Source organism: Monomorium pharaonis, chromosome 3 (genome assembly GCF_013373865.1).
Source record: "Monomorium pharaonis isolate MP-MQ-018 chromosome 3, ASM1337386v2, whole genome shotgun sequence".
In the NCBI taxonomy this organism is placed as follows: domain Eukaryota; kingdom Metazoa; phylum Arthropoda; class Insecta; order Hymenoptera; family Formicidae; genus Monomorium; species Monomorium pharaonis.
Window position 1 is genome coordinate 17,207,941 of NC_050469.1, and position 17,958 is coordinate 17,225,898.

General features: G+C 32.3%; 1 protein-coding gene across 11 annotated transcripts in view; it reads left to right on the forward strand.

The window, feature by feature from the left end:
• Nucleotides 1-17,958, forward strand: part of LOC105832211 (calcium-binding mitochondrial carrier protein Aralar1) — a 261,123-nt gene that overhangs the window by 90,800 nt on the left and 152,365 nt on the right. For all 11 annotated transcript variants that reach the window (XM_036284219.1, XM_036284216.1, XM_036284211.1 and 8 more), the window contains one exon: nucleotides 16,828-16,970. In XM_036284219.1, the coding sequence (XP_036140112.1) occupies nucleotides 16,861-16,970 (110 nt within the window). In that variant the 5' untranslated portion in view covers nucleotides 16,828-16,860. The remainder of the gene's footprint in view (nucleotides 1-16,827; nucleotides 16,971-17,958) is intronic.

The window sequence follows — 17,958 nt, forward strand, 5'->3', positions numbered from 1 at the left end:
GTACCACTAAACGGCACAGTGTTGAACGAGTATTGCACAGTACAAATTTGTGAAATCTCTATTAACATCTATTCTTAAATTGAGTCCAATTTCATTGACAAGATAATAGCAGTTGCAAATTCGATAAAACATCATTTATGTCAATAAAAAGTATGTGTTTATGAAATACGTTTTATGTATAAATAAATTAATAAAAGAATAGAGGAAAGACATCGAATTTGGAACAGTTTTCTAAATTGGAACTCTCTTATTTCTTAAGACTAAACAGTGCATCATACATATATCGATAAAAATATGATCTGCTTAGTTAATTAAAGAAATAAAAACCCATATTTCAACATTCGTATCCTTTTTTTATATAAAATCTGCTAAAAACAAATTCCTCAAAAGCGAGAGTTATATTGGCACGATTCTGTCTCTTAACCCTCTGACCGCATGCTATCAAAAAGTCACGTTCACCGCACACATGGGTGTACGACACCCGGGAAACTTTGACGATTTGTATTTCGGGCAAAAATCGATGAATTTTAATCCATTTTTTATTCCTATAGAAAATTTCTCAGAATTGTGATAAAATAGGTTAGAAAGTCGTATGTATAAAGTGGAAAGAGATATATTCGATAGACAGACAATAAATCAAAAAATTTTGCATAAAAATTTGTTTTTTTTTCAAACGGCTGCATTTTGTAGAAAAAAAAGAAAAAATACTTCAAAATATGGTAATTTGAAAGTTGAATAGTTATATTTTAAGAATCTGTTATCAATTTTTTGATTTGTTCCAAAAAGTATATTTTTTTAGAAATATGAATATTCACTATTTTTCGATCTAACGGTTAATACCGTAAAATCAAAATCATCGGAATATTTGTGAATAAAACGACAATGATTATTGTTTTTATGATTATTTATTGTTTATTTAACTCAAATATAAAAAAATAAAAGTTCAACTATCCACCTTTCCGTGTATTCACTTTTCTGGAAACATACACAGAAAAAAAGAATGTTCTTGTTAAATCAAAAAGATTTATTTGAATCAGAGATGAGCGAATTTGTAATTGACTATTACCAAATTAAAAATGCTCAAAACAATGAATAATTAAATGTGATTTAATTACACATTATTTTGAACATTTGTAATTAAACACCATTGAATTACTAATTTGTTTGAGCATTTGTAATGAATGTCCAAAGTAATTAAATTATACTATCGTAATGTAATTACATTTGTGTAATTTAATTACATTTTAATTTTTTTCGAATTGTGTCGAATTAATGACAAAGAGAACGTGAGAGTGTACATACTGTACATACTGCAAGAATAATACATTGTGTATCTAGCGGAGAAAGCGACATTTTTTAGACGAGCGTGAAGTTTGCCTTCTGCTTGGCAAATATATTTAACATTTTATTTGTAAATTAAATTTACATGTATGGAATAACAAAGAAATATTGTCGTGAAAACGTATCTTTTTTAATAATTGTTTCTTTTATAGAATTTTTTCTTTTACACAGATAAATTTTTAAAAGTTTGGAAAAAAGTTAACAAGTTAAAGTTTATGTATTTCAAAAATGTCTAGTTAAAATTAAGAATTAAAATTTAAAATTAAAAGAGTTAAAAATGTTGTCTACAAAAATAAAGAAACGAATACGTTGGCTTATTAAAAATAATTTTTTTTTTATTAAATGCAATAAAATTGTGAAACTTGTTCTACAGCATACAACACAAGTATAAAATGTAATATAAATATTCAATAAAAATTAAAACATTAATTTAAATTAACGTTTAATTGAAAAAATTCAAGCATTAAAATTCTCTAATCTGTATTTTTAGTTGAGAATTAAAATCTGTATTTTCTCAATCAACTAAAAAACTTTAACATCCAATTTTTTATTGTATTTTTATTTTCAATTAAAAATTAACATCTTAATTCTATATTTTATAAAAAAATATTCGAGAAATTTAATAAGATACTTTTGTGAACACAAATCATAAAGATATAACATATTAATACAAAGATATAAATTTATAATCGTTTCTTAGGTCTTAAGAATGTCTTAAATCTTAAATTGTAAAGTTTTAATTTTGTTTATTTTAAGGTTATCTTCCGTCTTTTTTGTGCTCTTTTTTTAACCGTAGACTATAAAGCAAACAAGATCAGTTCTTATAATTTAAATTACGATACCACAGACGCGCGATTTGCACACGCGCTACTTTACTTTTTATTTTTTACTTTTTAAAAATAAATTACAATGATAATTGTATAGATAATTAACAATAAATTTCGAGAGATGCGAGCAATCAATTTTATATGCATTTTTAAAATATGGATAATTTAAAGAGATAATTTAAGATTTCAGAAATTCTAACGTCTTAGAATTTGGGAAACAACTATGAATTCGGAATATTAAATTTAATAAAAGGATAAATGTACTTTAATCAAAAAATGGGATAAGTGGAATTTAGAGAAAAGTGCCATCATTATTAGGTACAATAACCAATTTTTTTTAAATTTCTTTAATTTTCCAAAAACACATATTTTCTTTAAGTTTAGATATTTTAAAAATACCTAACTCTGAAGATTCTATCGGAAAATCATAATAATTTTCCAGACATGTAAATTTTTTTCCTGCAATAATGACACCTTCAACAGAATCAATCACAGAATACAAACGCACAACTTCACCATTCATGATTTGAAAGTATCAATCTGCTTTATTTTTTAGTTCTTAGCGTAAAGTTTTTAATTACTATAGTGGCATATATATTGTTGACCTTCAATCTCCAAATCATAACCATTGAATGGTTTTTTCAATTTTACATTAAAATTTTGCACGAAAACATTTTATTAGTGTAATTCCATGTCTCTGTTAGCTAACTGTTGCAATAGTCGATAAATGCTACGCAATTGATTTTTTATAATGCCCAAAAAATTTTCGTAACAAAATGCACTCCATGATTCCAAAGTATCTCTATTATTACATTCTTCAGTTAAATGAATTAATGAGTGGACATTGTAAACCACAAACTCACGTCCGAATGAATGAACTGATCGGTTTACAAATTCTTTTCCCAGCAAACACACTTTTATAACTATGCTATAACAATTACATAATTTAGTATAATCGAATATAACAAGTTATATAATGGAGTTGTAACTTGTAATATACTCATTCCTTGTATTTTCCCACTCAAAAAAGCAACAATGTTATATAACAGCTATATATTTATTTGTAACAGTTACGTATATGTAATATTGTTGACACATTAAAAACATAACTGTAATGAAATAAATATATAACATGTTGCTTTGTGAAAATATTGAAATAACATAATTATAATGTAAAAAAAAAAAATAAATTTACGTTGTTTCTCAACAAACATCGTTACCCATCACACCATAGTCACACATTTGGGACTGCCTACTTCCGCGATCACCCATCCAACTCTGAACCGCCGTCGACGTTGCTTGACTTCGAAGATCGTACGCTACCTAGTACTTTGTGATGATCCATGAACGCTTGATGCTCATGAATACATATTTGTTATAGATCAGTTCAATAAATGCAAGAAACATAAAATTTGTAGTTAACTAATATTTTTATAAATAAATATAAATTTACAGTTTTTTTTCCTAATTTTTACATATGCGAAATAACATGTGGAATAACTTATAAAAATATGTTTTTGCTCTGCTCTTTTGATAAAGCTAAATTATACCTCAGACAGAACGCAATATTTATAAAATATTTATAAAATATTTATAAAATATTTATAATATTTATTTAAATATTTTATAAATATTTATCCAAATATTTTATAAATATTTTTGTGGTCTTAGATTTGACAAATCATAGAGATTTATCATAAATATTATAAAAATATTTATAAATATTTACAAAATATTACTTATACAAATCTTTATTTTTTATTTACCATAAATATTATATAAAATATTTAGTCTATATTTTAATAATATGTTGAATAAAGATTTTTTTCTTCGTGTATATAAAATATGTGTAAAATATTTATATAATATTTTGAAAAAATAAATATTAATAAATATTAATAAATATTTATCATAAATATTATGTGCTGTCTGGGATGATTCTAAAATATTGATAGTATTAATTATATAAAATATTATATTTATTATTAATAATGTTGTTTATTAGCCAATCTGTAAATAATGATTAATAGTTATAGGTAGCAAGATGTCCTCCACTAGACATCAATAATTCGTCATTTGAGGTCAAATCGTCAATTATTACAAAGAATTATAGTTAACGTCAGTAATTAATCATTAATAAATAATACGTCGTAAAATAATCAATTATTTAACGTTATTAATTAGTCAAGAATATGACGTCAGAAATACATTATAGGATGGATAAATGACTGACGTAATTAATAGGTCAAAAAATGACATTACTATTACGTCTTAATAATTGGTAACATGACGTCGGCGACCTTAAATGACAAATTATTGACGTCCAGTGGACGTCATCTTGCTACCTGAAAAATCAATATATGTTGCAACAATTATATATATATATATATGTTACATGTTACATGTTACTTGATGTTTGCTGGATATAATATTAATAATTTTGCGTTGTATAAATATTACATTATGTGAGTATAACATGCATTATGTAACAAGAGTAAACAAATAATACATAACAGTTATATAATAAAATATAACACATGTTATAATAAATTAATACTTCAATGTTACATGACTGTTAAAATATGTGCTTTTTTTTGCTGCTTTAATATGTAATCAGCAACTCTGTTCATTTCTTGAAAAAGAATCCGGTCTACACAAGATATAAATTGCACAATGGAGAAGAAGGAAACACTGATAGATATTAGTAGGTACATAGTCCTCTAAAATATAAATGCTATCATATAAAATAAATCTTTAAAACTTAGAACCTTTCCACTTCTCTCTTTTATTACGAACACCTAAGCTCCTTGGTTTTCGATTAAACTCTATTGGAAAACAGAGCGTAATATTTTGTAACGTATTATTAATTTCAATTACAATGGCATCCGGCAACGTACATTGAGAACGAACACTTATAAGAAAATTAAGCATTCTTTTCACAACACCCAGATATACAAGATGTAGTGGATCAAGACAAAATTGGGAAACCATGCCAATTCCAATATCTTCCAATATTGAGTTACTGATATGGTGGGGAGTATCTCTGTTACGAAAAGCTCGTCTGTACGTGGACAATTTTGTTCAAAAAAACATTCTATTTCTGCAATGTGTTCCTTTTACTATGCATTTCTCACACGCATAGAAACCATTATGTGAAACGCATTGTTTAACAAACGAATGGGCTTCGGCATCCAATACAAAATTATCAATTCTAAATTTATATTTTATACCATTGCTCCATTGAATTCCATTTTCTTTTAAATTTGCTACTTCAATAACAAACTCCTTCAAATATTCGTTAACGTTATTAAGTTTTCCAGAACCCAAATAAACACCAATTAGAAAAGGATATTTTAAATATCGAAATTTTCCAAGAATGGGCCAAAAATGTTTCTCAGAACTTTTACTCAAAGGGATGCCATCTATATTGATGTCTGTCACTATTTCACCATGTTGCTGGATATATTCATCTGAAAGTAATTGTCGAATATTTTTTTCAATTCCTTTGTACCAAAACCGAGGTCACTGACAGAAGTTTTTCTCGGAGTATGCAACAGAGTCTTATAACTCTTAGGCAGAAATGGAAATAATGGTCTTAACAAAGCTAATAATGCATTTACTTTTTTTTTAAATTCCTTGCAAACAAAATTCCTTTAATGCATTTAATAAATACTTGTTTTTTTTCTTCTTTATCGTTTTAAAAATTTGATGTTTGATTTTTATCATTTTGATTATAATTTTCAATATTTAACTTATTATGTATGTCATAATGTATAGTATCATTGTTTTGAATACTACTATTATTTGTACTACTAATTGTAAGAGAATTACAAGAATTACAATCTGAAAAAAGATTTGAGTTTTCATGAACATAATTGCCACTTTCTTGTAAAGTGATCTGCCTTTGAAGAAAAGGGTCCACACGTGTATCATCAAAATTAATATTTCTTTCATGCCTTTGAATATTATTATCATTAATACTATTAAATTCGACAGAACTCTCAGCTGTAGCTTTAAGTTGATTCAATTTGATCCGTTTTATAGCACTAATTCTATATTTTAATGGTACTTTTCGCTTGTATGAAGACGATGTCTGTAAATATGAGATATTAAATACGGAAGAAATTCAGGATTAATATTAAAAATATTGACATATGCATGTATGCAATAGAAGTTAATCGGTTCTTTTTGTTTAGAAATATTCAACATTTTATTAAACTTTTGTAATGTATATAATGTTTAGATAAAAGTCATATTAAAAAAAAAAGAAGTGTAAATTTTACAATAAAAAAAATTAACTATATTGTATTGGAAAAAAAAACTTTTGATCCTTATGAATAATCGATAAATTTTTTTTATTAATTTTTGAAAAGGAAATAATTATTACACATATATCTATATTATATGTGAAGAAATGTACACACAAAATGTTAAATTTTGGTGATTAATTCTTAGGTTAGTTATTACCGTTACATACTTTGTAAACAATTTATATATTTTTAACTTACCTTTTTATTGTTATCGTATGACATGATATCACGCTGCAAATGATGCTTATCAATCACTAATTATCTATATAAATAAAAATGTAAAATGTTTGTTACTCATCTAAAATCTCCGTAAGTTATTCACCGATTGCTTAAATTTTGACACAACGTTGCTTTCGTTACCGGTCGTGTTCTTATGGGGTCTGTTTATGGAAATACCGTGTGTTTCAAAAATGCTGGACATAATTTAATTTTAAACAATATTTTTTTAACGATATTTTTTTGAAATTTTGACACAACGTTGTATTCGTATACGCGAGTTTTCTTATGGAGTCAGTTTTTGGTTATACCGGTTGTTTCAAAAATGATGGTCATAATTTAGTTTTAAACAATATTTTTCAAATGATATTTATTTGTAATTTTGACACAACGTTGTATTCGTAACCGGGAGTGTTTTTATGGGGTCTGATTTTTTAAATACTGTGTGTTACAAAAGTGATGGTTATAATATTATTTTGTTAATTGTAAACAATATTTTTTAAATGATATTTCTTTGTAATTTTGACACAATGTTGTATTCGTAACCGGGAGTGTTTTTATGGTGTCTGATTAATGAAATACCGTGTGTTTAAAAAATGATGGTCATAATTAAATTTTTTAAATTTAAAACAATATTTTTAAAATTATATTTTTTGGAAATTTTGAAACACCGTTGTATTCGTAATCGGGAGTGTTTTTATGTGGTTTAATTTTGGAAATACCGTGTGTTTCAAAAATGATGGTCATAATTTAATTTTGTTAATTTTAAACAATATTTTTTTAATGACATTTAAAGAGAGTGTGTGAGTGTGTGTGTTTTAATTAAATATGAGAGTGAGAGAGAGAAAGAGAGAGAGAGAGAGAGAGAGAGAAAGAGAGTGAGAGAAAATGATTTAGAGTGATAAAGAGAAATTAATTATTAAGAGAGAGAGTGTGTGTGTGTGTGTGTGTGTAGTGAGTGTGTAAGCGTGAGTTTATGCGTGAGAGAGAGCGAGAGAGAGAGAGAGAGAGAGAGAGAGAGAGAGAGAGAGAGTGAGTGCAAAACCTTTTAATAAGAAATAGTCAGAGGAAAGTCGTCTATTTTTATTAGATATCGCAGTTCCCGGAGCTGATACACCCCAATGAACTTTTTCTACGTGGTAAAATCGAATATCAAAATTCCCTAATGGGGAAGCTTCGTTCACGTAATTACTCAAATTTGCTTGTGTTAATGTGAGTCTGGAGTAGTAAAATTTCGTGGTTCGTCAGTTACGCAACACACATACACATATATGTCGAAAGCTCACAATCCGAGGTCGGTTTCGAGCTTTAAAATAAAGACTAACCATAGTTGTTAGCAAAACCCGGAATTTTTATTCTTGCAATAGTTAAAATTGGGCATTGTTAAAAATTGAAATTGAATATCTCGGCACCTAATATAGTTAGCAAGGTTTTCCAAACAGCATTTTCAAGATTCGGATTGCCACTTAAAAAAAATTTATATCACAGTTATGTGTGATACGTTTTTTCAAAATGGCGTATGACAAAGCGAAAACACGCGAAATTGAAAAATATTGGTTCGAGTTTGCGACGATCCATGGCAAGAGGCAAGTGTCGCAACTTAATGAGATAAAAAGCATGCGATAGTACAGAGTCTTCCTTTTAAAATGCTTTTTACTCGTCTCGATACGATGATTTTTCGCTGAGATATGCGCATTTGAATAAAAAGGCAGTTTTCTACTTTAAATGCGCATATCTCAGCGAAAAATCATCGTATCGAGACGAGTATAAAACCATTTTGAAGGGGAAACTCTGTACTATCGCATGCTTTTTATCCCATTAAGTTGCAATATTTGCCTCACGCCATGGATCGTCGCAAACTCGGACCAATATTTTTCAATTTCTCATGCTCTCGCTTTGTCATACGCCATTTTGAAAAAAATTATTACGCAAAATTTTACTGAATCTATTCTTAAAGTAGACATTTGAAGCTTTAATTTTTTTTTTTTTAGAAACCTTTCTATCTTTATTACTCGCGTAGTTATCGTCATTGGAAGTTTAGTGATTTTTTGACAAATTTTAGGTGTACCGCTTTTTTTTCGATCAAAATCTCATTTAGTCACAATGAAATCAAATTCTTTTATTATCGTATATAATTGTATGTATTCTATTATTTATAACATTCTAACAATTTACTACATAATATTTTAGAAATCTAAAAAACGCTTTTATTCATAATATAAGTTCATAATATGTCTTTTCATTTTTAGGTCATCTTTATGTCACTTATTACACTGGTCAACAACGAAAATGCTTCGGCAACGGAATCAGTCAATTTTTACTAATTTGGATGCGCTGAATCCGAATATGTTCGTGAAAGTTGTTCATTGGCTCTAGTTTCAAAGATATAAGCAGTTAAAACTTCCAAAAACGCTATTTTGGTTGTTTTTTGTCTAGCGTAACTTTTCAACGGAACAAGATAAATGATTCGCAAACGTCTCAAAAGAAAGCTTATATCTTTTACTTTATCAAGAATGGATTCAATATTTTGACATTTCTGTTTAGGATTTTTTACTTCAATTTTTGTGAGTCGGCGCGCTACGCTGCTAGGCGCCACATTGTGGTGCCGGCTCTCGCGCGATTAAAATCTCATCGACCATGTTATATAAAGGCACGCGCCGAGCTGCTCAGAGCCTTTTTCGCTTGGTTCACCGCTGATTGTGGCACTACTCCGTTCTTCTCAGAACGCGTTTCTCTTCACGTTATCAAGAATATATACTGATACTTGATGTTTTAAGATTTGTCCAAAGATAGTCCTGCCTACGAGCCTTACTGCTCATTTCCTTCCCGTACGAATATATGTTGCTAACGTTCTATAGCGTCGTGTTTGATATGCAACTTACAATGGATATAGACAAATAGACAAGTATATACAAACCTTTGCCAATAAAGTTTAAAATCACTCCAGGAATGCAAATATTATATTTGCAAAATATTGAATCCATTCTTGACAAAGTAGAAGATATAAGCTTTCTTTTGAAACGTTTGCGAATCATTTATCATGTTCCGTTGAAAAGTTACACTCGACCAAAAACAGCCAAAATAGCTTTTTGGAAGTTTTAACTGCATATATCTTTGAAACTAGAGCCAATAAACAATTTTCACGAACATATTCGGATTCAGCGCACCCAAATTAGTAAAAATTGACTGATTTCGTTTCCGAAGCAGAAAATGAGTCCAAATTTGTTGACCAGTGTTATTAGTGACTTTTAAAAGATAAATAAACTCATAATGACATCTTTTAATGATATCATTATGACTTTTTGTGTTCTACCTGGGTTCGATCGTATAGAAATTCCAAATTAGGTAACCATTTCGTCAAATGCCCTTTTTGATATGTGTTACAAAAACATCGGATCTACGAGACTTTTCTTCTTATAAGAAATTATTAACCGTACGATTTACAGATATATCACTTAATATTTATTCTTTATTCTGTCAAAAACGATCATATCACGAATGACAGCGATTTATCATATCAATATAATGTACATCAATACTTTATAAGAGACCTGTCACAGATAAATATTAATGCTCTAGTGTTCATTTCATGTACTGGACAAAGAATAAAGAGTGACGACGACGTATCTTAAATGAAAAATTTAAAATTCGGTCTTTGCGTGACAATACTTCCACTCGTATAGGGCATGTAGAGTAAAAATAAAAACAGTTTTCTTATACAAATCAAATCCAAACTTTCAATTGAGCCTAGGTAGAACATGATCAGTTCAGCCGTTATTGAGAATCTGATATCTCGGATGCACGCAAGTCGTCTTTTCGCGTAAAGATACACGGGCGGTCTCGCGCTGCGCGTAACACTTGGCGCGAGACACTACCGTGCCTCGTGATGTCCGATACACCCTTAATAGAAATTTCAGAGATTTGTACGGTGCAATGCTCGTTCGGCACAGTGCCGTTTAGCGGTACTCGTCAAAGCGCCCGGGCGGCCGTTTGGTTGCGCCGCAACTGACGGCGAGAACTTTACCACCTGTAATTGGCTTCAAAAATTCATGATTTATTAAACTATTAACCCCTCAACATTTTGCTATTAACATTTTCAAATCAGTTTTTCATGAGGACTACATGCCGGCCCCTGGTTGATCTGAAACATCCTGTATATATATATATATATATATATGTGTGTGTGTGTGTGTGTGTGTGTGTGTGTGTACAGGATGTTTCGTAAAGATTTATGCAATCTTTATAAGCAGGTAGAGCGCATTAAGCTGAACAGAAAAGTCCTTTACCGTTTTTCCATTTTCGCAATAGTTAACGAGTTATTGACTTGTAAAATTTGTTGTATTAGCCGGCCTACCGGCAAAGCGCGCCGAGCGCCCGGTCGCGGCGGCCGCCCTCCCCCCAGCACTTAAGCCGTGAGATTGCTAGGAGCGCGGGGGAAGTTGTTACAACAAGCGGCAATGGCTACGCACAAGCGGCGCGTAACGCTGGATTCTTCCTTCGAATTATGATAGTTCCTTACTTTTTTTAATAAAAATAAAATTTTCTAACGACAAAGGTATGTGTGTACATGTACATACATGTGTAGTGTCTTATACGTTACTGCATGTGTGTGTGTGAGCGAGAGTACAGCGCGAGACGAGGGTGGCGCGTGAGAGATGCGTGGCGAGCGCGAAAAGAAAGCCAAGTAGTGTATGTGCCGGCATCAGTACGATCGACATCTCATCGGAGTTTTGTACGTTTTAACTAAATACATTTTTGCATTACATCAGTTTAGTTCTGTCTTTGCGTGCTAGTTAACTCGAACCTATCCAGCTCCATTCCTCAATCTTCATATACAACACATGTGTACAAAAAATATCAGTTCTAATGCTTAAAGAAGCAATTACTAAATTTATTTTTTTAATAAATAACGATTATTTTTAATAAAAAATATTTTTTTGATGATAGTCTTAAACGTCGTAAACTGTAAATATAAATTTTTAAAGAAGCTGTTATCATATACTCGAAACAAATTTATATTTTTTCAATGTATTTACGTGTATTTATAATACACGGAAAAAACTTTATGGTAAAAATTACTATGGTAGTAAATGTAGTAAACGCGGGCCAAGGAGGAATTATGAAAATATTTATTATATTTTTCATCAAATTACGACAATATTTACACTACTTATATGATATAATTTTCTGAAATTCCTTCTTACAGTTCGCGGTTATCATAAATAATAAATTATATTTAATTTTACTATAAAATTTTTTCCGTGTAGACTTACGAATATATGAATTTATTAAATGTTTGAAAATTTATAAACAATATTTATTTAATTCAAGAAAATTTTAGTATGTAATGTGTGTGTGTGTGTGTGTGTGTGTGTGTGTATGTGTGTGTGTGTGTGTGTGTGTACATGCACGACAATGTTAAACATTATTTGTTTTATGTAAAGTGAGGTATTTATTATCAACAGAATATTCTTTTCAACCATTAAAGATAAGATAATTATAAAAAAAAATAAAATTAAAAGTGAATAATTGATTTTCTTAAAACTAGAATCATATTTTTCTACGTGTGCGTGTATAGAAATCAGCATGAATAGTAATGCTAGCGCCACACTATACGCGTATTCGCGATTCGTAATTCATAATTCTCGATTTATCTGACCACTCGACCAGCGAATCAGTGCGAATGACGAATCGCGCATGATGAATCAACGAATTTTTTCTCCACACTATTCATGAACGTCAGATAAATCGCGAATTACGAATTACGAATCGTACGAACCGCGAATACGCGCATAGTGTGGCGCTAGCATAATAGTGATATAAAATCGCGAACTAAGAAATAATCATTTTCCTGTCACAAAGTGATTATTTTTTAGCTCGCGTATGTATGACACCCCCCCCCCCCACACACACACATTACATACTAACATTTTCTTGAATTAAATAAATATTGTTTATAAGTTTTCAAACATTTAATAAATTCATATATTCGTAAATCTACATGAAGAAAATTTTATAGTAAACTTATGTATGATTTATTATTTATGATCGTAACCATAAACTGTAAGAAGAAATTTCAGAGAATTATGTCATAAGTAGTGTAAATATTACCGTAATTTGATGAAAAACATAATAAAAATTTTCATAATTCTTCCTTGGCCCACGTTTACTACTTACCATAGTAATTTTTACCATATAGTTTTTTCCATGTATTATAAATCTATCACAAGGATTAATTTTATTAAAAATATAAATATCCTAGTTATTTAATTTTTAATTAAGAATATAAAGTTGAAACAAACATTTTATTTGGTTGTTATTTCCATTTTAATCGATAAAATTTTCTAATGTTTTTTGAAGGAGTATAAATTTTGTTTCAAGCATATGATAACAGCTTCTTTTAAAATTTATAATGACAGTTTACGACGTTTGAGACTATCATCAAAAAAATATTTTTTATTAAAAATAATCGTTATTTATTAAAAAAGTAAATTTAAAAATCGCTTCTTGAAGCATTAAAACTGATATTTTTTGTACACATGTATTGCGACGATATTTTCTTTGACTCGTCTGCAACTTCATTGTGATCTCACTCTACGTTACTTGATTTCTTTCAATTGCTGGGCGCCAGGCGCGATACTTCGCGCCGTACAAAATTCAAAAATTAATTAACCGCGATGGCCCGATAGCCCGCCTACACGAAATGGTAGAGGGGCGGAGTTCTTATAGCAAGATGTTCTTTCTCGTAGAGTGGAAGAGGAGGTTGATAATCACTGACGACTTTAATAATATAATAGATCATATATTAATAAACTGTGTAGAGCAAGTAAGGAATATATTTGTAATTCGCAGCTCGAAGATTCTAATAACGTATCGGTGACCCAATTACGGCTCACGTATTTTTAACAATCATATCCGAATTTACACCACGATTGATAATCTACACGGTAACAATACGATTAATAATCTATACGGTAACAATACGGTCAGAGAATTAGAAAAAATATAAATAACGACATGTCTCGATATTACGCGAACGGTTCACGCGATTCTCGTCGACGTTCGGGACACGCACGCATCTTGCTTGTGATTCTACTCGTGACTTCATATATCACGCAAAAGCTCAAATATCTACGCCGAGATATGGCTCTGCCCGTCGCGGGCCTAGGCGAATATCCGCGAGGCGATCACTACGCCTCGATACAACGACATCGTCCCCGGGTACTCGGTATCTTTGTCCGGGAGGCGGATTTCTCGAGATCTCGTCTCGGCAATAGGCCCGCCACTCGGGGCTCTCGGTATGTTTAATCTCGGGACACGAATCTCGGAAGTCTCACTCTATCGCGTCGTTCCGGCGTTCCGCAGATTACAATTAATAGAATTACACACGACTGTTGACTCGGCGGCTTTCGGGGGGGGGGGGGGGAATTACAAGAAAGGGGCACTTAACTTATGAGACGCTCATTAAACATTTTGGAAGCGTAGTACTTTGTTTCGGAAGAGACAGAAATCCATTGGGTTAAAGAAGAAGAAGAAGAACTTATGAGACGGAGTTCGACACAGGCCCCGGATATGCTCGGTATTAACGGAATTTACTGGCCGCAATATTCTTTTACGGCTTCAATGCACTTCTCTACTATCTCGCGAACCGCGGGGTGACCGTGTTGTCTCCGTCCTTACCGCGTGGTCGAAGTGGTGGCCTTACAAGAATCGAGGACATCGCTGGTGGCCGTTGGTCCGCACCCTTAGTGGACTTGCCGAACAGTGACGAACCGTGAGAGGTCGGGGGCGCCGCGGACGCCGGTAGCGGCTTGCGCATCGATCGCGCTTCGATCCGCGCACACGGATCGCTAGTCGATGAGGGCGTCTGCTCGTCCTGCAGGATCTCAGCGTCCGAGGGCGCCTCTAGTCTTGACGTCGCACAGTCGAAGGCTGCGGTTTGCACGCCTCGATGGCCTTTCTCGCCGTTCTGGCTTTCGCTGGGCCGCACAATGTTCGGAAATCGAGTATTTCGAGACAAATTACTTTAGAGCCGTCAATTTTCAACCAATCTTAATAAATTTTTTTTAAATAAAGCTTTTTGAATTTCTAAGAGATCTCACGAGGCCGATTTTTTAATATTTTTGCCAATTAAAACGTGCAAGCCTAAAACTCGAAAACTAAATGACTTAATAATCTCTTAATAATCTTACATCCGTTAATATCAAAACTTTTATGTTGATATCTGGTATATAACAATAAATGTACATCTGTGAACTTTAATAATAAAGCACCACTAATGTAATTAAAGATATTGAGTTACTGATTCTAAGTTAATATTAATAAAAACAAGGGTGTAATAAAACGCCTAATTGTAAGATTAGCTGTTTATAAAACACCCAGGATGCGCCACGGGGAGGCTCTTAGTACGATTTTACATCCTGTTTCTTTTTTGTTTTTATTTTTTAAATACTTTTTTAAATTTTTTATAAATAAAAAAATTTTTTTTAATATTTAAAAAATAAAAAAAAAACAAAAAAGAAACAGGATGTAAAATCATACTAAGAGTCTTCCCGTGGCGCCCTGGGTGTTTTACAAACAACTAATCTTAGACGTTTTTTATTACACCCTCGCTTTTATTAATATTAACTGAAAATCAGCAACTAAATATCTTTAATTACATTAGTGGTGGTTTATTATTAAAGTTTACAAATGTACATTTACTGTTATATACCAGATATCAGCATAAAAGTTTTGATATTATGGATGTAAGGTTATTAAGAGATTATTAAGTTATTTGGTTTTCGAGTTTTAGGCTTGCACGTTTTAATTGGCAAAAAAATTAAAAATCGGCCTCGAGGAATCTCTTAGAAATTCAAATAGCTTTATTTAAAAAAAAATTTATTAAGATTGATTGAAAATTGACGGCTCTAGAGTAATTTGTCCCGAAATATTCGATTTCCGAACACTGTGGGTCGGCTCGACGTTGATCAGGCCCCGTCCGGCTTATTCCTCGAGACCGTAACTACCGCTCCTGCTGGGGTTTCCTCCACCCTGGCCGACGGGCGTAAGGGAGTACTCTTTTTCCCCGACGTCGTCTCCGGCTGCACCTGGTTGTTGCTCCTTTCTCTCCTTCTCTACAACAAGACATAGCGGCAGTGACCGCCCCACGACTTTCCTTACGTATCTCGGTAATAACCTGGATACCTGACCTGATTTGTGGTCCTTCGGCTATCCGAGACCCCGCCGCCCGGTTGTCTAGGATTCCTGACGATAATCTCTCGACGGCTGCTCCGCAAATTACAAAATGATCATCTTGGCACACCACTCCACTCGCTCGCTGTTAAGATCTAAATTCAAAATTAAATTAGCCGGAAAAAGGAAGAGGCCGCCGCCCCCCTCGAGGTAGGCCGCGACCCTAAATGACCTTTCCTGGCCGGGCCATTCAGGCCCTTGTGACGGACAAAAAACATCACGTCACAGTATGTACACGTACACACATATTTTTGTCGTTAGAAAATTGTATTTTTATTAAAAAAGATAAGGAACTATCATAACTTAAAGGAAGAATCCACACTGAAAAAAAAAGTAATATATTCAATAAGATGTGTTATTGCGGGTTGCCAATTACAGATATACTCAATACAATAATATATGCTATTGCAGTATCAACATTGTACTTGCATTAATAGCAAATATTATTGTATTGAGTATTTTATGTAGTTGGCAGCCCGCAATCACATATGTTATTGGCTGTATTACATTTTTTTTCTGTGCAGCGTTACGCGTCGCTTGTGCGTAGCTATTGCCGTTTGTTGTAACAACTCCCCCCGCGCGCCCAGCAATCTCAAGGCTCAAGCTTTGAGGGGGAGGGGGCGCCGTGACCGGGCGCTCGGCGCGCTTGCATTTTCCGGTAGGCCGGGTTAATACAGCAAATTTTACAAGTCAATATTCGTTAATTATTGCGAAAATGGAAAAACGGTAAAGGACTTTTCTGTTCAGCTTAATGCGCTCTACTTACTTATAAAGATTGCAGAAATCTTTACGAAACACCCTGTATATGTATTTATATGTACACATGCGTATGTACGTATGTTCCTACGCACATGTGCACGTACACAGAATAAGTTAGTAATTTTTCAATAAAATTATAGTATGCATCACAAGAGAAGAATGGCGAGAGATTCATGACTGCGTCTGACTTTGTACGCAGTTATCTTGGTCTTTATACGGATGCTGATTATAATCCTGATTCTGTCAATTTACTGGCTGGTATTGTCGACACTAGTAAAGATGGGTAAGTCGTACTATAAGTCGTTTGACAGCACATTAAAAAGAATGACATTACGTTATTGTATTAGGTATACAAATTAATTCGGTGTCTCATAACTTCATCTTTAAATTGCGAATTAAAATTAAATATTTTTCTGCCCTTTGGTTTGCAAGTACAAATGTCTACGTTTTCAGAACATATATGCTTATTACATACTCCTCTATACCTTACAAACAACATATTTTCACGAAATAGCAGTAAATATGATAGGTGTCCGAAAAGCAACGTTTGAGGTATTGCATTTATTCGCATTTTGTTAAAAAATAATTCTGCTAAAATCACAAATTTGTTTTGCTCTGGATAAAGGTGCTGGTTCATCAAATGTATGAAAAGTGATATTAAATATTTTGGAGTGGAGATTTTGTACAACGACAATATACATTTAGCTACATGTTATGACGAAGACAAAAGATCATTTATGATTACAAAATTCTCCTTTATTCGGATTTTTTCCTAGTCTCGTTGAGTTATCATCTTTTTCGCCTCAACATCACCTGGTTAATACATATTTTAAGACAGTGTGAAGAAATACGAGAAAGTTGTAAAAACTTTAAGATTCTGACTTGAGAACTCTCATGCACCAGGAGAAATCCCGATGCACCGAACGATCTCCCGACTTGGGTGCAACACTGCTCTCCCTCTTTTGGATTGACGTCCCGTCAATCCGCAAGTCCGGGTTTCTTTATAAGAAAATTTCTCCGATTCTTTCTCAAAGACTGAAGTTATCCAAGGCCTTCTTCTCGCTCAGCCCGAGTTGCTGCTGCGAACTCTTGAGCTTTAGTCTTTTCCTTGGAAATTCTACGGCTATCTCGTGACCGGATTCTTCCTCCTCTGCTCCCAGACACTTTCCTCTTCCTCCCTTTTTCCTGGGCGCTGCTGCTGAAACTTGAGAAACTTCGGACAAGGGGGGGAAAATAGCTTTCCGTGGCCCTGCCGTCCCGAAGGACTCCCC